The sequence below is a fragment of the Larus michahellis genome, chromosome 4, assembly GCF_964199755.1.
Source record: "Larus michahellis chromosome 4, bLarMic1.1, whole genome shotgun sequence".
In the NCBI taxonomy this organism is placed as follows: Eukaryota; Metazoa; Chordata; class Aves; order Charadriiformes; family Laridae; genus Larus; species Larus michahellis.
This window is the reverse complement of record NC_133899.1, coordinates 53,747,179-53,771,560: the sequence shown is the minus strand read 5'-3', so window position 1 is coordinate 53,771,560 and position 24,382 is coordinate 53,747,179. Positions and strand designations below refer to the sequence as shown.

The 24,382-nt window shown below is 47.1% G+C and overlaps 1 protein-coding gene across 2 annotated transcripts in view; it reads right to left on the bottom strand.

The window, feature by feature from the left end:
- Window positions 1–21,951: 21,951 nt before the first annotated feature.
- Window positions 21,952–24,382, bottom strand: part of DCAF5 (DDB1 and CUL4 associated factor 5) — a 75,267-nt gene continuing 72,836 nt past the window's right edge. For both annotated transcript variants that reach the window (XM_074584861.1, XM_074584862.1), the window contains exon 9: window positions 21,952–24,012. In XM_074584861.1, coding sequence (XP_074440962.1) covers window positions 22,210–24,012 — 1,803 coding nt within the window. In that variant the 3' untranslated portion in view covers window positions 21,952–22,209. The remainder of the gene's footprint in view (window positions 24,013–24,382) is intronic.

Here is a 24,382-nt window from a genome sequence, read left to right as displayed (position 1 = left end):
CTAAGTGCACCTAAAGTACCTCAAGTACCTGGTACTCTGAAGAACAATGGAAACAAAAAAGGGGGAATATTTGACTAAGAACCTAAGGGAACTTACATGCAAATTACACATTTGCAAACCACTGCCAAGGCAGTGCCAAATTCATCCATTGCGCTACACAAATACGAACTTGGTTGATGAAGGGTTTTTGCTCGAAGTTCTGGTTAAATTCTGTCCTGAGAGCACCTTGTTGGGGCGCCCTGTGATTCTCAGCAGACAAAATTGTGAAACAATTTCCATCATAGGTCTGTGCATAGACTCTGTTCCACATACTCATAATTTCTGAAACATTCAGCTTTGGGATTAATCATGTTTCCAGACTCTTTATTCAAGGATGATTTTCTGCTAAGGCAAAAAAGTAACCAAACATCTCCCTCCATCTCCCTGGATTCCTAAATCACTAATCTTTGGATGACCGGCAATGCAAAAAGTACACAATTGACATGTTAGAAAATAAATACAAAAAATTCTCTATCATTTGACTCAAGCAAAGCTCCATTTTGGATTTTGAAAGGTATTCAGGTCTCCCTTGTGCTGAGTTCAGTTTAGCACCATTGCTTGACTTGAGTGAGGGGAAAGTCAAGAGAGACTCAAAAGAGAGAATATATGAACTTAAGGCTACTGGAATATCACTTTAAAACATGCTTAAATAGCTTCTGCTAATTGTAGAGCTGAGCACAGCTCCCAGCCTGGTGGCATCTACATGCACATCCCCTCCACCCAGGGGCTTAGGCTGGGGCTGTAGAGCTGCTGGAACAGGCTATGTGGGTCTCGCTGAAACACATAAATAACCTCACTCCTCTCTGATTCTGTTTTCTTAAACCAGCAAATTAGCCACAAGTTTCATTGCTTTAGCTAAAAATAAAATGTAAATATCACGGGGTTGTCTGGAGACGTCTGGTCTCTTTGTGCATGACACCCGAGATCCCTACAAGTGAAAAATAAAGCGGAGGGCGCAAGGCTCCCCGTTTTCTCCATGCTTTTGCGGTTTGTTGTCTCTGGACATTTGTCAGCACTGTGCAATTGCTGAGTTTCCTCTCCAGGGCCACTTTGCCCAGACCTTTCAAATAGGTCCTGGGAAACAAAGCCTGACCCCTTCTGCATGAGCACCACAGAGGAGAGGTGAGTCCCAGCCCAGCTATGTGGGTTCTTCTGGGCCATGACCAAGGCTGATGGCACTTGTGCTTCTTTTGCGGCGCAGCCATGGCACAGCATCTTTGCCGATGCCAGCTGGCCTGGAACAAGTCCCCTGACCCTTCTTATTTTGCAGCATGACCCGTCCCTGCGCAGTCGCACCCCAGCCCTCAGGCACTCTCTGGGAGTGACTCCCATTTGCATCATGGCTTTTGCACTCAAGTAATGAAAACTTTCACAAGGGAAAAAAAAAAACACCAAACCTACACACAACAATAGTGGTAATTATGGAAAGGGCAATTAAAAAAAGAGGGGGAGAGAGGGTCTGGGCCTAGTCCAAATTGTGCGTGCCCAATAGCAAAAGTACCATTACCTTGAACAGGACTGAGTGCTGGCGTCTTCCTGATTCCCAAATAAAGCTACAGAAGAGGCACACCTTGGATTTACTGTAGCTTTTTCTCTTGTACCTGCTTATCGGCTTTGTTCATTTATCTGTGACTTAGCATTTGTATTTACAAAATTCAGCCCATCCAACAGGTTTCTAGGAGCACAGTCACAGCGTATTGCACACATCTAGAACACCCTGGGAGAGGGAACCAGCTCCAAGAGCTACTTAAACATCAATGGAATTCAGCTCTGCCGGAGCGCTGGTGGGAGAAACTAGAGACGGGTGCGAATGGCTGAAAAATTCCTGCCGCCGTTCTCCAGCCTGGTTCAGCAGAAGTACCAACCTCCTTGCAACAAACCCATCCCTCCTGACAGCAGGTCTGTTTCCCTCTGGTTTCTGCCCAGACACCCTCAGCCCTCAATGGCCACCATTGATGCAGGTGATTCATAGCAAGGACTGTGGTGTCCCCTGAGCACAGCCCCGTGCTGTGTGTGCTGGCACCCGCCCACATTTGCACCATCACCTTTATTAGACACAAGATGACATTCAGACCAGCCTGGTCCCAGAGTAGGTCTCTATTTTCAGATAAGCCTGGGATGGATGCCCTGAAGGAGGAATAGGGCCAGTATCTGCCTTCAGCCTCCCCTGGAAGTGCAGAAGCAGCATTCGCTCTACATTTAGTCCTGCTGAGAAAACTTCAGGTCTTGCATTTTAATCTCTAGCTACAGGCACGTCTCTCACTCCTTCCAGCTCCAACGGGGAGGCTTGGGAAGAGCTGCCACCGCAGGGTGTTGCCCTCTGGGAGGAGGTGCCCATGCATGGGCCGCCGGGTGGGAGGAACTGGCTGAGCCGCAAGGCCGGCAGGGCTGGCTGCTGGGGAGGCCCTGGGTGCTTCCATGTGGTTCACTTAAAAGCAAAACCAGAAAGCCACATCAAGTCCCGGGGGTTATAATGTAAAAAGGCATTAGGAGCTTGAATTGCATTCTGGTTTAATGTCTGTGAAAGTCCGGGAGGAATTTTTCAGTAGGACTCCGTCATTCCTGAGTACCATCGGATAATTCAGGTTGGAAGGGACCCCCAGAGGACATCTGGTCTGACCGCTGGCTCAGAGCAGGGTCAGTTTTGTTCATGTTAGTCCAAAAAAGCATGATTCCACTACTATTTCTTATTCATCCTATCTGCTGGCTCGAGAGACTGGGTTGTGTTTTCACCACATTTCAGTCACAGTAGCAATGCAGAAACCACTGCAGCTCTGCCCAGCTAAGGAGTCAGGTTCTATTTTTTTCCCTCCTGGTTTATATGAAAATGGCAATTGGTAAGAGCCCAAACTGTCAGCTCCACCAGAACAATGGCCATTGTCCTGGAAATAAGCAAGTCACGCTGAGCCCTCTTATGCTACCTCTAGTGGCCACATTGTCTTTGATAAAAATAACTCAGGGCTATTCTTTAAAAAACATGCTCTGAGCTCCTCATGGAAGGACAAGGTCTTTTGATAAAAAACTATGCCTGAAAGACAGTATCTGCCATGGCACAGCCTCATAGCACCACAACTAAAATAATGCTGGTGAAATCTTCTTGTGGTACCTGAGTTTTGCCTTGGAGATCTCCTGGCCAAACAGAGAGTGTGCTGGGTCTGTCCTGCCCGGAGACCAAGTGAGCTTGTGGTCCTTCCCTCTGGTTTCACCAGGAGTCCTGCGCCTTGTAACCGCTTTTGCTGGAGTCCATGGAGCGAGTGAGGTCCATGGTGTGAGGTCCAAGATGTGATGTCTGGCTTTCCATCGTGCAGTGCTGGGTAGGGTAAGCAGCATTTTGGCCAAGCGCTGAGACCAGGCGAAAGGAAGTGTGGGGCTGTAAAGAACCAGAGAAAGGGAAGGAGGAAGGACATACTGGGGCCATCAGGTCATGTGCTGCCAATGGGAAACTTAGTGGTGTTTGGGCATGTCTGGTTTTAGGAATCAAGTCCTGCCTCTGCCATGGAAACTTATGACTATGTGGAAAACTGCTCTCTTTGAAAGGAAGTTTCTTGCCCTCAGTGTTATGAGAAAGACATGGGTCTCTCCCCTGAACGCCCAAAAGGTGGACAACATCTCCCACTGGTGTGAGACTGGTGACAGATCGGGCAGGGCAAAAGGCTGGTGGCAGATGGGGCTGCCCGATGCCCCTGCCCCACACCATGGGAGGGGGAAAACAGGAAATATACGGAAAGAGCGGCGTGAGGAGAAGATTAACCAGGGAGTATGCAGCGGGACGCTGTCTAAAGTGATGTGTTGAGAGAAGCTGAGGACCACACAGGCTTCTTGCAACCGTGCAAGATATTTTTGCCAGGCTTTGAAAAGGGTACAGAGGAAATTGCTGGAATTTAACACTTGGCGTGCCTACGTTTTATACCAAGAAGTATCATTTTCCTCTTTGCTTGTAAAGGAAACAGGCCATCTTAAAACAAAGGTTTGAATGATTGAAAAACCTCTTCTGGGCAAACTTTGTGGGTGTCTGGTAAGAGGCAAATGAGCCATTTTGATATCACCGTGTCTTCCCCCACTGTATTTTAAGAGGCATAGAGGCTCCTACTTTCAGGAAAAATTGCCTGAGGGAAATGACAAATAACTGATAGATTGAAAGGCTTATGTCAAAATCTTCCCTCGCTTTCTCCCAATTCAATGTCAAAGGGAGGTCAAAAATGGGGCTGGCACACTTTGAGTGTCCCTAAAGACGTTGGATTTTGTCACTTTACCCTACAGTCAGCAGATTCAAGCTTCCAGTCAAGTGTTTCTAAAATTGATGTTATATTGATGTCAATACAATCCTCCAAAGCACAAAAATAGGACACACTCGAGCAAGCAGGCAGATTTCCAAACCGTCTGGCCCCTTTACATCATTTCCTCCTCATAACTCATCCCGCGTGTTGTACCTCTGACTTGCCCATCTCCAGCTTCCTTTAGATAAGGGAGAAATTCTTCTCGTGTCACGTGAACTTCTTCAACTTTATCACCAATCTCTCAGATAAGGGGCTCATGTGAAGCAATCCTTGCCGTGCTCACATTCCAGTCTTCTAACAGCAGAACGTGGAGCTTTCCCACCTTATAAGGATGAGTTTCACTGCTCATTCGAAAGGTGCTGCAACTGCTTTAAAAGATTTCTCAATCTGAGTATTACAGAAGGAAACGTACCTGGTACCCACCCTTCTGGATTACTCAGCAACCTGGCATTCCTGGGATGCTGTTTTGCGCGCCTGAGCCAAAAGCATTTGGGAGGCTATATTTGTATACTCTTATTTTTTGTAGATAGATTTTTGTCCCTCTCCCAGCCTAAGCCAGTGCTGGCTGCAGTTGGATAGTCAGAAAATTTCGGTGGCGAATCAGAAATTCATTTCGTAGATGGGGAATTCACTTTCCCCAAAGTCCGCTCTCCTCGCTGATGGTTGAACTCCAGGCCCTGAGTGCGTGTCTGCTACCGCTGCCTGAAGAACAAGCAAGCTAATGTGCTTCTAACTAGAAGAACCCCAAAACATTCCTTTTTTCTTTTTTTAACTACGTGTGAGGAAAACCTGAATGTAAATGTATTAACAAAATAAGCATTGGCATTTAAACATGAAGCAGAGAAACCAGATGCTCTGTCTCCCTCCTTATGCAAAGCAAGAAGTCAGTGTCCCAAGGAACACCCAATGGTCCCTGTCGTATGGAGACCAGGCTGCCTGTTCAGACTTTTATGCAATAAAGTGGACACTTTATAATACACCCAATACCCAGCCTTTTAATTTCTTTCATTTTTGTTTTGTTTCCAGTTGTTAGGTTAGAAATCCTTGCTTCACTCATAGAAAAAAAAAAAAAAAACTGTTTTGGAAACCAGGGACTGGGGAGGATGGGAAAGGCTCCCTTTTGGCAGCTTATTTGAACATCCAGGCTGCAATGATGAGTGATGCACTATAGACCGTTTCATCACGGGCCATGTTATTCTCACGAGGCTTATTTCTCACAAGCCTTCCCGTCCAGCATGGAAAGCTCAAGAGCAGAGCCGTGGAGGGCATCAGGCTCCACTTCCAGGGCTGGATGGACGTCAGGCTGCACAGTGCTGTCCTGCGAGAGCTCAGCCGGTTCCTTCTTTCCTCTTCTCTCTGTTTTCCTTCCAGACCGGCCTGCATGAGGTTTCTCTGAGGCACAGGTCAGGAATGGCCGAGGACAGGGCTCAGGGGTTACACTGGGTGGCGGAGAGGCAGGAGGGTTGTCTCTGGGTGGGAGCGAGGGTGGATCGGAGGGGTTGGAGGCTAACGTCCCACCCTGACTGCTTCAGCCAAGACCGACGCCAGAAGAGTAGGTTATTTTTAATTAAACCAACCACAGAGAAGGACCCATGATATTGTTCTTGAATGGGAACTATTTAAAGGAATAAATCATCGCCATGGAAACGAGGAGCTTTGCCAGAGCGAGGCAGGAAATGAAGTTCAGTGAGAGATACCCGAGGAATTTTCAGCCATGATAACAACAGTAACTGCTCTTTTGGGGTTGCACCTTTGGGCCAGGGGACTCCAAGTTGCCTTCCTGAGCCCACGGAGCACCGAGAAATCAATTGACCCAGGCGCATGCGGTGGGATGCAGCACCTCTGCAAGGTTGCCCACCAGCACTACATAGGCCTGAGGGGAGACGCAAGGAAGAACACAGCCTGTGACAGAGCCTGCAGAAGGACTTTGGGAAGGAAATTAGCTACACAGGGATTGGACAAAAATGAATCCAGAGGTCTTGAAAGCTTTGAAATGTGTCATCAGCCTGGCTGCTTCTTCAAGTCCCGATTGGATCCAAAGACCTGTTCTTTATCTTGAAGTCCTAAGAGGCAAGGACAAGAGCTTAGCTGAAAGGCAACAATCCCTTCACCCCATTTAGGAGTTTCTTATGTCCCCCGCACTCATCCTACCACTATAGGGAACATATGGACACTCCATTCTTGGCTGTTGCAATTGCTCATCAAAAATAAGTTTCCTAATTGCATAGGGTGGCTTATATAGCTTACACAAACCTATCAGCATTTAGCCTTCCTCCCTGGCTGACTCCTGAGTAGATCTTTTCACTCAATATGTTTATGGCCTTTTTTGAGCCATTTCCATATGCTCAGGAGTCCAGCCTGGGCAGCTGTCTTCTCCTCCACTGCATTTGAAGCACTATGGGCAGCCGCTTTGTGTTGTTCTTTTTTGGGTGCCTCTTCAATGCAATTCCAACCATGGTTGAGTGTGCAGGCAGAAACAAAGTTGAAGGCATAGAAAACCCAGAAACAGAAAATCCAATTGTGTAAAACAAGGTAGACAAATGATAGTAGCAATACCCCAAGAAACAATATGGTGGCAAGGCAGCTTAGGGAGGTCTGAAGGAGCAGCACCACCAACGCAAAAGGAACCGGCAGCCCCCGTCCTCACTTCAGAGCAAGTGCATTACTTATCTGGCCTCCTTGACGCTTATCCCAATGTTTCATTTTGTGACAAGAAACTCCAGCACTCCTATATGCAAGCCAGTCTGCAGCGAGGGCACTGGCGGCCTCAGAAGTGACCTCGGTTTAAGTGGCAGTCATCTGCCTGTGAGTCAGCCTTGGAGGCTTGCTGCCATGAACACGTGTCTGTAGGCACTTTGAAATCCATCTTGAGCACCAGCTCTTGGGTGCGATGGAAAAATGTTCTCTGTGGTCAACACTTTCATGGGATCTAATTGCCAGTCGCAGATCCCAGGATTAGTCCTCGGTAGATTAGTCCTCCAGGCAGATCGAAGCGGAGCCTGGAGAACCTGCTGCATCTGAGGAGCAGCCGGTTTGTTAGGTGCCTAAATGCAGGGGGGTGTCCTCGACTTCAGTGATCTCATTGGGCATCTCCTCTCCTTTTATGGGAGCCGCAGCCCCACAAGTGCCCTGGGGACACGCCGCGCCACGGCGCCTGCGCCGGTCCTCGGGGCAGCTGGGCTGCAGTCGCCAGACCCAAGCCAAGAAGGCAGTAAACCAGACGGAGGCTAATATTACTCTTCCCAGAGGTTCAGTAGGTCACTGCTTCATCCTGTGAGCAACTCCAAATTTCAGGGCAGTGAGAGAATTGTTTATATTGGCTACTTGTACAAATGCGGAAAAAAAGAAGGGTATTATGGGACTTCTGTTCTTTAATTCCAAAAAGAAATCAAACATGTCTAGACTGTTGCACGCATGTGGCTTTCTTCCAGGCTTCTCCCACCTGGAGCAATAAGCAGGCTGGAAATTCTCCACAAAAGAGTTTTCAACACCCATTTAAAAATGCTCTCACCCCATGCACACTAGCCGGTATCGACCAGCCAAATCCTATTAGGAGTCAACGTCAGATAGGGAAAGAGATTTCAGGCGCAGGTCGCAGAAAGCCTCTGTGGTTTCCTCACTCCCTTTCCACCGAGGGAGACTGAGGACCCGGCTGGCGGCTCGCCCACAGCCAGGGCAGGGGCAGCGCAGGGAGACGCGGCTACCCGCCCTCCTGCAGGGGGTCCAGGGGAGCAGCAGCCAGGGACCCACGCTGCAGGGACGCACACTGCCCTCCGCCAGCCACAGGTCCATCCCCAGGCACTCGCCCCTGTCCCAGCCCACACGGAACAGGGCGGCAGTTCAGGCGTGGTTTTGGTTTTTCTTGTTATCTGGTGAACTTGAAATTGCTGCCGACAAGAGATGTCAGAGCTGGCTGCGGAGAGAGGCGTTTTCCCTTTAGCGAGGAAGCAGCCCGAGTTCAGACTTCATCCATGTCAGCTCACCAAGGAGCCGCCATGGCGGAGGTGGGGGAGGACCAGCAACCGGGGAAGGGGTGCTCTGCCCTTGCAGCCTATCCAGCCCGTCCTCTTTGATAAGGCTGACGGCCGGGGAGCTAGGAGGGTTGTGGGAAACAATTAGGAGAAGGCACAAGGGAGTTGCCATGCTGATTGAAGCCCGAGGTCTACCTCCTCTGGCAGCAGCCCCAGAGACGCGGTTCAGAGGGAAGTGAGAACCCTGTGGTCAGGCACATGTGAGACTGTCACGTACCTTAAATTAGTCTTGGCCTTTTGAGAGGTTTCTTGACCATGACCTATGTTGTGTTCAATCTTCTTCCGAGATTACCAGTCCCAGACTTTTCATTCTTTCCCCCCCATATACAAAGGAAGATCCTTCTTAGCTCAGCACTGTAGACATTTGTCCAGCAGAGGCGAGACACAAAAGTACCTGCATAACCAGTCAGAGATGGGAACAACCCTAGGTGCTGGCTTCTGAAAGCCCCAGAGCCCCATTCCCTCCCTTTTCTTAGCAGATGTACAGAGCTACCTTTAACTGGTTTCCCTGCTGCATGTCCTCACGCACAAACCCCCAACACTTTGCCATCACCACCATCACCAAGACTTTCCAGAGCTGCCAGGGACATGGGTAGGTTTAGCCCCATGAGGAGAAGAGGGCCAGGGAAACAGGTAGTGGCTTTCACACTTCTCTAGTCCAAAAGAGTCCAGATCATGTAGTTTTCTGTACACGATGCAAAAGATAAATATTTGAGAGAGGTTTTGAGAAATCTGCTCCTACAACGGTGAAGAGCTTCTGAACTCAGACAGCAAGTTTGGTCCCTGTATGAAATATTGCTTAGTGCTGGTGGAATGTTACTACACAGCAGCGGGGCGTAAGTAGGTCTAGATCATCAGAGAGGAATCTTTCTAAAGCTACGAAACTTGAAACAAACAGAGAGCCGGGGTCAGACTGGGTCGGTTCCCCGGGTCTGGGGACTGTGAAAGAAGAGCCCCCTGCTCGGGAAGCGGGTGCTGAGCCCATCTGCTGGCAACGTGCTCTGACTGACCACGCATGGAGCTGGGGTCCGTCTGCACGGCTGAGGGCAACCCTGCTGTGCCGGGGGTGCCGCCTGCCCCCAGGGCCAGCACGTTACTAAACAGCAGGGGAGGGTGGCCAGGGCAGGAGGGAGGGACGGGAGCCCTTTTAGCTCTGTGGGCCGCTCACACCTGAGCTTTTCCTTCTCCTACAGCAGGGGCAGCTCCTCTGCTGATGTGGGAGGCCACACCAGTTGGGCAGCAACTGGGATCTCTGACACAGGAGGAAGACACAGACACGGGCTGTGCAGGAGCAGACGTTTCCCATCTGGCGGAGCCGACAGCTCTTAAGCGGATGGATAACACTGTGGTTATGCAGATACGCTATGTCCAATCAGCTATTCATATATAATTCAAGATGTATGTGGTGACATGCTTTAAGCCCCACAGAAAAATCCAAGATATGTATGAGATTACCAAGTACTTACTTGGAGGGGTTATCGCAGCCCACTGCCTCGGTGGCACCCTCACGCTCAGCACCAGCCGTTTTCCCCCGTCCAGCATCGCTCCTCCGTCACTGTGATTTTCCATGGCTAGGAACAACCTGGACAGGACAAGGCAAGGAGCGGGTAATTATCACCATTATCTAAACATGATTTCATTGTGAAGCCGAGTAATTTGATCAGATACTTCCACCTTCTTCTACCGACTGCCCAGGGCCACGCACGCCGCTTTCTTCACCAGCAGGACATTGTCTTGTTAATATTACACGAGTTATAAAAGGATGAATGAACGATACCTATAATTTGATTCCATTTCCTGCATGTAAAAAAAAATTAGATTTATTTAAGAAAAGAAGAACAACTGAGTTATTATTCATCATAGAGTGTTCCACTGGGAAATGTTAGAGAGCTAGGGAGAAAAAGCCAGGCCTCAGAGTCAGCTCTTTGAGTTTAAAGTAATAAAATTTCTCCAGGAACATTCATAGATCTCTCACTAATGCTAATTCAGCCTCTTCCTCTGTTTATGCAATGATGAATTCCCTGACTGATTAAATCAGCTCCCCCATCATAGTTTTCATGAGAAAGGAACTTAAATCAGTTTGGTTTGTGGAAGGTAGTCAAGCACAACCAGAAAGTTTTTGCAGACTGATCCTCAAGCTGCTACTTTTCAGAGACGAACCAGTAACAAAGTGTATAATAAGCTTGGTGAACCTCAGCACGACTGTTCAGTGAATTAGTTTACTACGTCTCAAAGAGTTTGAATACTACTGTGCAAGTATAACACAGAAGGGATTCTGTAGTCAAAATATCTGTACGCCCCGTCTTTCCTCAGTCTGTTGCCATATAGAACCAGACACCCCATGGGTTATTCTCCAGAGACCTGTCTGCGTTCATAGAGTTGAAAACATCAGTTCGAGACGGGAGTAACAAGAAATGGCACGGCCTCAGTGCGGTGCTCCGAGGGGCCCCTCAGAGACAGGATTCAATGACGTTACGATCAGGTTTGCACTATTATCCCTCTTTTTCCCATCTCCTCATCTGGTCATCGTACAGCAGCAGTGAAACTCCTGTTGCCGTCTTGACAGGGTGCTGCCGGCATGGCCGGCTCCAGCCACCCGCTCGGCAGAGCACGGGCTGAGCAGCAGCACAAGGGGTGGGGGAACAGTGGGAAGAAACGGCAGGAGAGAAGAGTCACAACCTGCCTTAGTAAGAAAACGGGCTGAAAGGGGCTTTTGTCTTTGCAGCTTTCACATTCACCTAAAAAGCAGGCAACTGGACCAGCCGGCTGCTGTACCTTAGGAATGGCTCATGGCAGCTTAAGGTAACGATGCACGCAGCCTCGTTACCTGAAATGACATTCAAAATGCTTTTTCCTCTCTCTGCTTGCCTCTCCAGTACATCCGGCAGGTGCAAGTTCACCTCCGCAGAGCATTATGCACCGCACCATTAAGTTCCAGCAGGAAATTGGGCTGTTTAATACAAGATTTACAGGGATGAACATCTGTACTGCTAATGTTTCTGTGGTGGAGCCGCAGAAGATGCAGAAGAGTCAGCATCACGCAGCCACCCAGCCACAGCGCTGCAAGAAAACTTTTCTCTTTGTGAGAAACCCCCAGGGTTGACTTGTGCTACAGCAGCCAAGGGGAGAAGGAAAAACTTCTTTGAGGGTGGCAGAGCACTGGAACAGGCTGCCCAGAGAGGTTGTGGAGTCTCCGTCTCTGGAGATATTCAAAACCCGCCTGGATACTTTCCTGTCTAGCCTGCTCTGGGTGAACCTGCTTTGGCAGAGGGGTTGGACCAGATGATCTCCAGAGGTCCCTTCCAACCCCGAGCTTTCTCTGATTCTGTGATCAACAGCACAGCAACTAAATGCAGGCATCCTTGAAACTGCTTAGAGTCTGTTTTCATTTAGTTTTCCTAAAAGATGTTAGGAAAAGGTAACATGGAGTTGCCTGTTTTACACCTCTCAACCATACAAACTCCTGCATTTGCAGCTGCGTCCCTCCCATACCCAAGTCCCCCATCTCTGCTTCCCTTATCCATGCTTACTCCAGCCCTGACGCGAGATCCACGTTTTGGGTCTCCTCTTACTCCCCAGCTTCCCGCAGCAGCTCATCCCCAGCCCTGCACCTCTTTGCTCAGGGGAGGAGACCCCGTGGCCTGTCGGCACGGTGAGGTGGGCGCACCTTGGCCCCCGGAGTCGGAAGATGGGGTGAAGCGAGGCGTAGCGTTCCCAGATCCAGCTCCCAGCAGCAGGGGCCGTCTCGGGACTCACATCTTTTCTCTCGCAGAAGCCTGTTAAGAAGCCAGCACAAGGGGTAGGTGAGCACAAAGGGAAAAAGCCTCGTGACTTATCTTTTGTCTAACAGCTATTCTTTTTCTCAAGAAATAGGCCCAGGTTTGGCTTAATTGAGCACTTATTTGGTCCCTGGTAACAAGCAACATCAAGGTTATTCAGCATCAAAGATGCTTTCCTTTGCCAACATCAGCTCTGTTGTCCCTTCCTTGGTCCTGCCCGACCCACCGAGAGGCTGCTGCCAATGGAGCTGCCTCACGAGTCACCACCAGGTTGTACAAATCAGCTATTTAACCTTCGACAGGCCAAGCTTTCCGAATACTGGATCCTTTTACCACATGTAGGATGTAAAAGACAGGCGTTCCCACAGCCTGCGAGAGACCCTGTGAGCGCAGCAGTGAATCTTTTCCATACGCCCCGGTTCGGTGCGTGACGAGGGCCCTGCTCTCCTCCCTGTAAGCAGCAGCAGCGGCGGCGGAGTTTAACCGATGCTGCCACAGCAAGCGTGCTTAAACAGCGTGGCATGTGCCTGCATAAATGTATAGCTATACATTTTCATAGAATATAAATGTATGCAGGTGAATGAAAACAACCCGAGTCGGTTGAATACATAAAACATTTTTTCCACTTTCGCCTTCTCTCCGGAGGGCGGGAGCCTGTGCCACGTTCAGCTCCCTCACATCATGCTCAGTCCGGGGGAGCCTCAGCAAGGACACAAGCCCTGGAGTAACGCCTCAAACATGGCCAGTCCTTCCACCCTGCCCTTGGCATCCAGCAGCCTGGGGAGACATCAGGGGATCTACACATGGTAGTGGCCACCACTTGAGGGTCTCGGCTAATGAGACCGAACCTTTGCGAGGCTGAGCCTGGCGGCTGATGGCACCTCCGGGCCTTCAGCACTGGTTCATCATCCCCGTGCTGTTCTCTCAGGTGATGCTCTTGGGCAGTCAAACATCTGTATCTAAGTGATACACAGAAACACCCAAGTCTTTTGCTCACTTCTTGAATGGACCAGGGTGCCGAGATGGTCTGGGGTGCCTGATGGGGGGCGGGCTGCTCGGCATGACAGGCTGCAGAGCCTCATCCTTCTCGCTACGTGCCTTTCCTGCCCATAATACAGGCTGCAAAGGACATAGTTATGCTTGTGTGTGTTGCCCGACTATTAATAGAGATATTAATAGATATATCAGTAACCATTCCAGGCTCTGCAGTCCACTGGAAGCATCTCTAATGATTCGCTGCTTGGGGTTAACATTGGTTCATGCTGAACGCACTGAATGTGTGTTACTCTGGTTTAATAGACAATGCTCGGACCTTTCAACACTGAAAACACCTCCCCAGGAGCCTAAACATTATTGCCATTCTACATATATCAGCTGAACTTGAAATCTCATGAAGTACGCTTAGCTCAACCCATTCCATTTTCTATGCCATTCCCTATCAGTTTGCAGTATTAATTAGCCATGATGGTATTTTCTTGCTTGTTTTTTAGCTCTTGTCCCATATCGAGCCTTCCATCGTTCTGCCAGTGCTGAAAGCAAGTCGACGGGACCGGAATTAGGTCATCCCATTTCCACAGCTGCTTCCCAGTCCCCCAGAGTGCCCCTAAACTCCAAGACTTATTAATATAACCCCCGCTATATTAGTGGTTCAGAGACCTCTCTGCGCAGTTAGTTGAAAACTCCCGAGTGCAAATTATCTGCTCCTGGTTGTTTGAAGATACCCAGCAAGAGCAGCAGCTGCTTCCCAGCTTCCCATTTTCCCTAGGGATGCTGCCCACTCTGCGTTACTGCAGACAAACTGCACTTTCAGCTAATCCTGGGCAAACAAGAGGTTCCTTTTGATCTGGATTTAATTGAACACTCCTTCTTGCCCTGTATTCCATTTTTTTCCCCTTAGCATCTTTGTTTCCCTCATTACTTGCCCACATTTCCTCATTTCTTATTCATATTTAGTGCAGTGAACTTCCCCTTTTCACTGTTTGCTAATTATAAATACATATTTTATTACTGCATTTACTGCCCCTGAACCCAAGCTCATTTGCAAACCACCAGTACGCAGCTCTCTTGGTGTGCCTTTTGGACTTTCTAGGAAAATGTCCTAAAACTAAGTCAGGGCTGGAGGGAAAGAAGCCACAGCTACGTTATATCCTGCTACCAGCGGCAGCGAAACAGGGGGCTTGCACCCTGAAATAAAAAGCAAGGGTGTCATATCGAGTGGTATCAGTGAGGGAGGGAAAGGGAGTTCTAGCGATTCCCCTCCTTCCCCAGTAAATCGCTCCTCAGATGGGCAACACCCCACGTCCCAAGTGGGGAAGATGGGAGCTGCAGCACTCCCCTTCCAGCCTGGCTCCCACCAAACACTCCTGCGGCTCCTTCTGGGGTTTTCCTTGGGAGCGAACAAGCAGGAGGAGCCTGTCAGCTTTCCACCAGCTTCGGAAGTTGAACCCGTTCCCACGGGAAGCTCAGGAGAGCAGGACCTGCCTCCCTCCCGGAGAAGTGGGTTCCCTTCTGCAGCGGTTTCATGCCAGCAGATCTCAGCTGCTCATGGAAACATCCTCACTCAGAGTTTGCAGTTTAAATGGGTTTTTTGGTGTTTGTTTTTGTTGGGTTTTGTTTGGTTGGTTTTTTTTTTTCCCCACAGATCAAATCCTTTCTTTTAGGCAGTATAATTGTTGTATAGTATGATGAGCTGAGGATTTCATTTGGTTTAAACTTCACAAATGTAATCAGCTAAGCAATACACTCACTTTAAAGTCTGTAATAGTTTTCATCTGGCAAGAGTAAGACTAAAGTAGACTTGCCCTTCGGCTGGAAACAAACACTGACTTTGGAAACTACAGGATAAAACTGTAGAAACATCAAAGGTATTTCAGGCCCGGCAGCAGGAGACCTCGAGATGTGTCACTCAGACCGAAACCTTCCGATGGTTGTGCAGATTTTCAACTTAAGAGCGCAGCAAAGTGATTAATGGGCCATTACTCCTGCTGTCTGCTGCAATTTGTGCATCTCCGGCAAGGTGATCTACTGTCCCAACACGTTCCTTAACTGCTGTGAAGTTGGGCCACAAAAGATCTGTATCTTTTACATCTCTGTCATTAGCAGAGGGAATGAGAAAATACACCCTTCCTGGCCAAATACACGGGAGACGAAAGGTGAAGAGCCCTTGTGTTGGGTGACAAACTGCAAGAGTTTTGACTTTAAAAGTATGTGTAAGTAAATAAAAATCTCCATCTAAGGCTGTAAATTGCTTCCACTGTTGCTCAGACAGATTATCCTAGTCGGTCAGCCATTTAGGAATTCAAAACATTGCTACAGACTTTCCCATCTTAAAAATAAGTCTTCCACATCATCAGAAACATGTAGGAGCTAAAAAAAGCTTCTTTCTGGAAAGAGTAGAGATCTGCCCCGTAGGACATACTGAACCAATTCTCGCTTCTCATGCTGCACGAAAAGGGAAAACAGGACGGCGTGCAGGTAAGCGCATCCCACAGCAGAGCTGGCATGTGGGAAAGGCAAACTTGGGGAATACTGACTGTTTAGAGAGGGCTTATAAACACCTCAAAGCATGTTACTTCCTTTCATTCCATGATTGTTAAAGCCTAGATCGTCTTTCCTTTTTCTCCCTCCAAAGCTTAGATATAGGCGGGAAGCAGACTGTTCTCATGCTTTGGAGAAAATATATAACCCAAACCAGGAAATGCCAGATCTGGCCATAATATACTGGAAATGTCACTGAAGCAAAGAGCATTGTGACATCCTGAACTGGGGACAGTTTCATTTTTGCTTTCTAGGCACCCAACACTGCAAATCTCTCTAGATCCTAGAGGGAAGAAAAAGGTACGGGGCTCCTTGAGGAGATGTAGAAACCTCAGGAAGGGGAAAATCAAGTTAGAGGAGGCTCTTGCCTTGGAGTTCTCTGTTCCTCCTGCAAGGATGTGTTAGTTTTCTTTCTGTTGTTTTAACAGGCTGCATAAAGATCACTCTGAAACGAAGCCCCAAAACTTCCTTCCAACGTCCAAAGACAAACATCAATCAAAAATGAAGTGCTTTCCTCCAAGGATCTTTGTTCAGCAAGTCCCAGGCGACATCAAGTTAAACCAGACAGCTGGACAACAAAGAGACGGGATCAAGCAGCCAAAATCAGGGACCATCTTGCTGCTACCAACCACTTGTTTGGTTCCCTGCAGGCTGCTGATGGAAGAAAGGATCCCTGCTGGGTGACAGAGGGGCGGCCGGCCCACCGGCACGGCTGCGGCTTCTCAGCTGCTACCCATCAGTGGTACGAGTCATCCAAGCTCAAGTGGGAGAAGTCACTTCCATTAACATATTTCTTAGGCTTGTAGGAGATAGAAGTAGAAACAGGTGATGAACTTTTATGCAGAACCTAATGGGTATTTAGGGTATGTAGGGGTTTTTGTTTGCTTGTTTTTAAATACATTTCAACTCCTTTCCCCTTCCGTGACAGAACTCAGTTCTGAAGCTCATGGTGTTTCTTTCTGCCGTACATCCACATTTTAGAGTTCAAAAACGTATCTCATGAGTGTTTAACCTTAAATGCTGAGGTAAAGCTGAAGCTCTTTAAAAAGATGCCTCAGGATTTCCTCGAAGCAAATTTTGTTTCAGGGAAGCAGAAGACTTTCCCAAGTCTTCTTGACCCTTGACCAGAAGACGCCCAAGACTTTCCCAAAGAGCATATGGTTTGGCCATTTTGAAATGACCAGAACGCAAACCCTCTAAGTATGCAGGAGCTGGTGTTTGCAGCCATTAATATTGCTGTAAGCAGCTGCGGTTTGCAAAGTAAAATGCTGCAGACCCCTGGCTCATAGTAAAGCGGTCCCAGGGGTAGACTCTACCTAGAAACGAGCAACTTCCATAGCATCTGATCACGAAAGTGCTCAGCATATAGCCAGAGGCATCGTCTGGCTGCAAAGGACCTGGTCCCCCATCAAAAGTTCAAATTCAAGCAGTTTTTTGCCTATTTATAGGAACATAGAAAGTGGTTTTTGCTCATTTGCACCACTTCCAAATAGCCAGTGTGCAAATGGCAGCTTCAGCAAAGGGGCAACTCCGATCGGCTCCAAAAGCAGCAACACCACCAACCTGTATCTGTGCAGCAGCTCCAGAGGTGCCGGCCGATAATCAAGACTCGAACTGAACAGAAAAATATTCACGAAAGAAAAGCTGAGCCTGCCGGCCATATCCCTGAACAAACAGCTCACTGGCTTGGGCATTCATTTAGGAGGTTGTTATTACGTGTCTACAGGAAAATAATAAAAAACCCCAACCATAAACACTCCAGCCAATTTAGAAAGGGCAATTCTCCCAGGTTCAAGACAAATGGACTGCATACAGGGCTGGGTCAGCATCTCCCTCTTGCTCCCTGTGCCAAAGAAGATCACAGGAGGTGGAGAAGGGAGGAAGATAATCCTCTGGCGTTTTCTCCGCAAACTATAAACCGTCAGAGCTGGGCTCAAGGCCCCGCTCCAGTATTTGGGGAAGTGTTTCCATTTCCTTTCCCCTTTGCATTTCAGACAAAAGAAGAACAAAGCCCAGTCCTGAGTAATACAATAGGCTGATGCTTAAGATGTTTCGGACAGTCGAGTGAGAGGCAGGAGACCCAACTTCAAGTCCTTGACCTGAACCAGGCAGAGAACAAGCATCAAATTCAGATTGCTTATCACCTACGACAACGTAACACACTGACATCTCTCTTGAGATTTCACTGCTTCTGACCTGCACAACCACTGAAGAAAACTTTGTCAAACCCAGCACCTGCCATAACCAGTGGGGTTTTCTGTTGGGGTTTTTGGTTTGTTGTGTTTTCCCACTAAAAAACTGCCATTTTCTCAGTAGCTGTTTGAAACAGAGTCCTTGTTCGCATTAGTACAGCATTAGCTGGGTTAAGTAGTGCACCCCGACACAGCAGTGCACCGATGTGTTTTATAAATTATGCATGTGCTAGAATTAGCTTATTAGAGAATTCCCAAAGAACTAGGCGCATATGCACGTAGTGATTCAGATGTTGCAGCTATTTGCATTACTCTTTGGTACTCTGCAGTCCCTGCAGCAGAGCACCGAGTCTCCCAGGTTTGGCAAAAACGTTAGGAGAATCTGAGTGGGTGAAAATGAGTGAAAACATCAGGTGTAAAAGGTACCTCTCCCCATAGCACCGCCTGCGAAAAGAGATGAAAACTCACCAACGTGGAGCATTTTAACTCAATGAAGACATAACAAAAATCCTGTCTTGCTCTTGTGCGCAAACAGCAAAATAAATCATAACTGCAAATGAAAGCATCCCAAGACCTTAGTAATATCAAGCCACATCAGCTTCTGGTGGCCACAGTGAGCAAGAAACCCCCATCTGTTCACTAGGATGTGACAATGCAAGCACATACAAGACCTCAGAAGTAGACCTAACTACATTTATCTTTTAAATATTTGAGGAAGAGTGCTTTTCTAGCTAGCTACCAAGTGACATGGCTTAAAACAGAGATTAGGACCAGGTTTGAATCACTATTACGAAACTTCGGGAGGAAAAAAGAAAAATCCACTGCAATTTTTGGAGAAGAAATGGTTCTGAAATTAGTTGTCCTTCCCAATTATTACTCCAACTGAGACAGGCTGGATTTCGGAACAAACTGCAATCAACTGGGATGCCCATGCTCACACGCCTGTGCTCTTCCCTTCTCAAGGCAGCTGGATCTTTCTGCACGTGCGTTGCCTGTGAGGAAGCGCTGCTCCTCAACAGCAAAGCCTGATCTCCATTGAGCCACTCATCTTGGAGAAGACTCACCGGCTTTGGCAAGAGGATCACTCGGGAGCTGCAAAAACCCCAGCAGAGCTTTGGTTGACAGATATCGTATCCTCCTGCATCTTTGAAAGTGGTGAACGCCCCAGCCCAGAAAAGCCTCGTGCTTTCCTGCTTCAGAGGAAGAGTCAGCTTTGACTCTCTCACAAACAGGTTGGCTTGACGTTAATTCTTTTAACAGCAAAAGCTGAAATAACCTTGTAGGAATATAAAAAAAAGAGTTTCTTCAGAGATCAGTCTTTCTCTGTCCAAAGTGTTATGAAGAGACATAAGGGATTTTTTCTTTCCCACTGATAAGATTTTCTGGAGATGAACTGTACAACCTGGCCCAGTGAATTTCCTGCCATAACAAGTTGCATGAGAAGTAAGTAGTGGCTAGCTAACAAGGTAGTTCAATATTTACACAACCTTTTCATTTCTAAGTACGTGGCACAGATTTTTAGAAAAGGTGAAATCTCTTCAGATAAACTTGCAGGATTTTCCACTGAACAGGTTCCTCTCTTTCCTCAGAGATGGGGAGTGCCAATCCCAAACATCCAGCACCACTCATCTCCCAGCCCAGGAAACCCAGCACAGCACGGTTAGCAACCCAGTGTCAGGGAGAGCCGCCGGACGCACGGGACCAATGACAAAGCAAAGCCACCTACAAAGAGCAGCTCTTTTCACTGCTGGCCACCTGCAGCAGACATGCTGCTTGCTTGCTTGCTTATTTTTTTTGGTCTTTTCCAGATACCGCAGCTGCCTAGCGCTGATAACATTTCTTTATGTCATAAGGTGAACGCACTGATTCAGAAGTTACAGTTCTTGCGTGCACTGAAATTTCCTGTGAACAAAAGGTTTTGATTGCGGCCTACCTTCCTCCTCCTGCTTGACAGAAACTAGAAATAACAAGCCTGCAGACAGCACGGAGGGCCGTCTTTGGGGAAACCACAGCACACCTTTATGCCCAGAGTCTGTAGAGGAGTGTTAACACCAAACCTGGGAGTTTTTATTCTGCTTTTGAAAACAAACAAAAGAACCAGAGACTGAGACCACAAGGCATTTGAGAAAACACTGAGAAAAGATGACCATGTTGAAGGAGAGCGGAGATGCCCATTCACTAGCAACCTGGGCATTCTTCAGCGGAGAGCCAAAGAAGTGACAGCTGAGAAAATCCTCCAATGCAAAGAACTTTTAAAAAATAAAATAATAATAAAAAAACCTTTTGACTCAGCAACCTCAGGATTTTGGTTAAGACTGAGCATTTACAATAAGGTGTTTATACAACCAAGGAGAACACTCCTATAGTGATCTTGATTGCAGCGATCTAAAATATAATCAGAACAATTTTTTTCAATAAGATAGCAATGTATCGGCTTATCCTTATTGCCACTTTCACCCGTGTTTGAAAACAACCCTTTCTTTTAGCCTTCTTACACGCGTCTCAAAAATACGACATCATATCTTATTCCAAGTTCTCACTTAACAAAGCTGACCAAGTGTGGGCAAAGTCTATGGCACACAGTAGTTGTAAGAAAATTTTTCAGCTTGTGTTCTTCGCTCTCCATCCCATACCTTCCCCTCCCAGCATCCCTTCTGAAGTGCTCCTTTACTTTCATCATGTTTTAACGGGGCATGTTCCTTCTTTCCCCACGTACTGGGTAGCTGTGCACATGAAATCATTATTCTGAGACCAGTGCTGTACAGCAGTGTACTGCTAGAGTCATATCGGAAGATAAAATCTCATATTCCTTAAAATAATTTAGTCCTTCCTCAGTACTGGGCTTAAACGCCTGTGACAATTACTCGGTTCAAAAGAAGCCTCTTTTTATGTTGCCAGTACTGCAAGGCACAAACACAGAGTTTTCGTGTCCTCTATAGGTGGTTTCATTTCCCTTCACACACTGACTCCTCTTACCTTGGTGCTAAGGAAGCAAGAGCAATTCCACCAGATTCAGCATGCCGGAACTGAGAGGACTCACAAGATACTCCATTAAAAACGGAGTTCAGGCAAGAAAGGACTCTGTCCACCTGAACAGTATGTCAGTTCACGGCAGCCAGAGCTACGCTCTTGCTCAAGTTCTGATTGCCAGACTTGGAGTCCCGGAGTCCTCACACGTGGGGACATTTCTCTGAGGCTCTCCCTTACACACACAGCTCTGTGGAATCCACCTACCAACCCACAGTTTTAAATGTTTGCAGTACAGTATCGGAAAACCAACCCTGATCTCCAATGCCAACCTATTTTGAGCTTTGGGCTAAGAAAATTGCTAAAAAAAGCAGTTTTCAGACTTTACCAAGTGTTGCTGTTAACATGCATCAGTGACGTTATCCATTCTTCTGCTATTTTCTCTGTGACCTACTGCCTCCACATGGGGGATGGGGAGGGCACAGTCAAAATATATCCCAACACTCAGAACCATATCCTTAATAATAATAATGATAATAATGAATCTCTGTGTGTTAAACTCACAGAAAGGCATGTTTCAATGCCTGATTTTTAATAGCCCTTGGTTAGAGCGAGGCCTACAGAACGATACCTTCCTCTTGGCAAACAATCACATTTTAGTATAGCGATGACACTGGGTTATTCAGTTCTTTTCTTAAAAAAAAAAACACACTCACAAAATTGAATGTCACCATGGGAACAGTCTAAAGTTGATTTTGGAAAGAGGCTCATTTCCTACAGCTTTTCTGTTGGCATAAAAATAATGTCACTGAACTGTATCAGAAGCAAGTCCTTTATGAAGTATCGTCTCTAAAGATACCAGTCAGTTCTGAAAATATCCTCCCTAATGGCTGCAGTTCTTTAGTTTCTGAAGCAGAATAAAGGGCTCAGACAGGTTTCTTCCCTGTTTTCCTCAACAAGAAACACACCCCAAGCTACCACCAGTGTGATCTAATTCAATCATTCTTCAGCCTGTAATGTGTAATAAGTGTCAGTATGGAAAAATTCCTTCTTAGAAGAACAATTAAAACTTAAAGCAGTCATCCTGGTTGGCTGTCTGAACAAACGACACATGTTCACACAAGAATAATTCAGTCAACCGTCTTAATAAGGATTTACTTTAAACAGAACCTTGTATGGGTACACTAGACTCAGTCTCATTAAGGAGTAAGTTGGATTTTTATACAGCATGAACCATTGGCAATCTAAAACAGACCCACTGAAGAATGGAATGGAGAATCAAACGCAATGTTTCAGACCCAAGCTCTATGTGCCTTTAATAACTTCTTTTTCCTTTTCTTTTTTTTTTTTTTGAGAGAGTGCACACTACGACAGACATTTGCATTTATCATGTTTTTAACTTCTTTTCTAAGGATGAACTCTCTGAATCTGCATCTTCCAACTCCGCTCTGTGTCTTTTCAGTCCTCCAAAAGATTGAGCGCCCTCACTGCCCGTAGGATGCAAGTCAGCAGTATCCTCTCTTGTGCTCACGTTGTAGCTGTTGGAGTCCATTTCAGACAGGCAGCAGTCTTTGTGCAAGCTCACACCCATCTGTACAAGGTTGCCATTATCAGCATTTGAGTGCACCTGTAGTCCTTGCGTCACAGCCTCCTGCTCTCCAAAACTCTGTCCGTTGCTGAAGCATGAAGGGCGAAGATGCAAGTGGCCGTTATTGTGGTTAACACAGGAGGTCTCGAGGCTCCTCTCCTCACTGTCATCAGTCTGGTTTCTGGAGCAGTGACCCGACATGCCACAGACGGCAACAGTGGAGAATGGAGGGACCAGTGAGTGATGGCTTGATGCTGGTTGACAGTTCTGACTATTTTTCTGTTCCACATGTCCTGCTGTCTGAATGCAAGGTTCTTCAGTACAACTATTTAGCCCTTTGCGGTTAGCTTTTCCATTGAGCTTTGTAGTCTCAAAAGAATGCTCTATACCTCCACTGCTAGTGTCTTCAAATGTGTTTTCTTGACCCTCCGTTCGCCGCTGATTGTCACATTCATGCGCTTGACCATTACTAGAATTTTCTATCAAGCCACATTCTTTTAAAGTTTCTTTGTTGTGGCCTTCAGTAGAAAGAGCTGGGGAACCTTGAGGAACTACTGAACTCAAGTTCCTAGCATCTTCCTTATTTAGCGAGTGTGCTGTACTGTGCCTTCCACTAGTTCCTGGTTTCCCTTCATCATTCTCTCCATCTCCTCTGGAGGATTCACCATCTTTACTAGCTGAATATGATATGTAAGAATAATGAAGCCATTTGTAAGCTTTGTAAATCTTTCTCTCCACCGATTCACTGTCTGAACAAGGAGAAGTCCTTTCTTTGAGAACTTCTTTGTTGGCTGAACTCCTTTCTGGCGAAGAAGCTGGAGAAGAAGAAAGATCATCTACTTTGATCTGGGGGTAATCATAGATGTCCTCACCTATGTAGGGGGTCACATTCTCTGTGTTAGTGCTAGTCCTTTCCTCCTTTTGCACCTTCTGTCGGCGCCTCAGCGCGTTGCGTTGCCTCATAGATGTGCGTCGTTCATTCAGTTCCTCTTCATCTTCTGTACTGCTGCTGGAGCTGCTGGATTCGTTCTCCTCAGGGCTGGGGGACCGTGGCCGTGGGAAAAGGTCCGTATCTAGTTCTGGCTCACAGGTATTGTCATCAGAGTCAGACTCATTGGAAAGGGCCAGGAGACGTTTGTCCTGATACTTTCTCAGTGCAGAGAGCCTCTGCTGACGGGAAGTCACGTCTTCTCTGGCTGAGGGGGATTCAGTTGATCTTAAGGCCCTTAAGTTATAGGCAGTTTCATCAGACTCTTCTGCCACATGTGGTGGGGAGTGATGCAAAGAGGCGGAAGATTCCGACTCGCTGTAAGCGGAGCGTTCGCTTACTCCTGCATGGAGCTGCAGGATTGTGCTCTCACTGAGGTCACTGTCCGAGTCAGAACTCCAGCCCTCGATCTCCCGGCGCACAAGGGAGTCAAAAAAGGCCATCATCCGTGGATCTTCCTGGACTGACTGGTTGGCATAATCATGGGACAAACCACTACCACTGTTCAACACAAGACTGATGTACTCTTCATGAGTGTAGAGGCAACGTGAATCATCCTCAATTCTACCATCCAGATCCCCTGTGCAGTCAGGCTGCTTGTAAGGACTCCAGATCTGTAACAGAAAACAAAAAAATATGTACGTCTTCGAATTCATAAGCTATTATAAGCATTTGAAATAAAACAGTAGTGCAAATACCCATAACAATTGCAAGTTCCAGATTGTTTTTATTAAATTTTACACATCAGACCCATACTTACAAGTATTACAGAGATGTGGGGTTTTTTTCTCCCCTTTTACAAATGTGGTTTTCCTGCATCTACTTCACCCATCCAGAATTTAAAAGCTTTCAGACTGCAGATTATCCATCATTTCAATATTTCATTGTGTAACTATTTCTCCCAAATTGCAAGGCTCTATTTTTATATAACAGGGGATGCTTACTCACTAACGGTAAGAATAGTTTGTTGCCTACAATACAGTC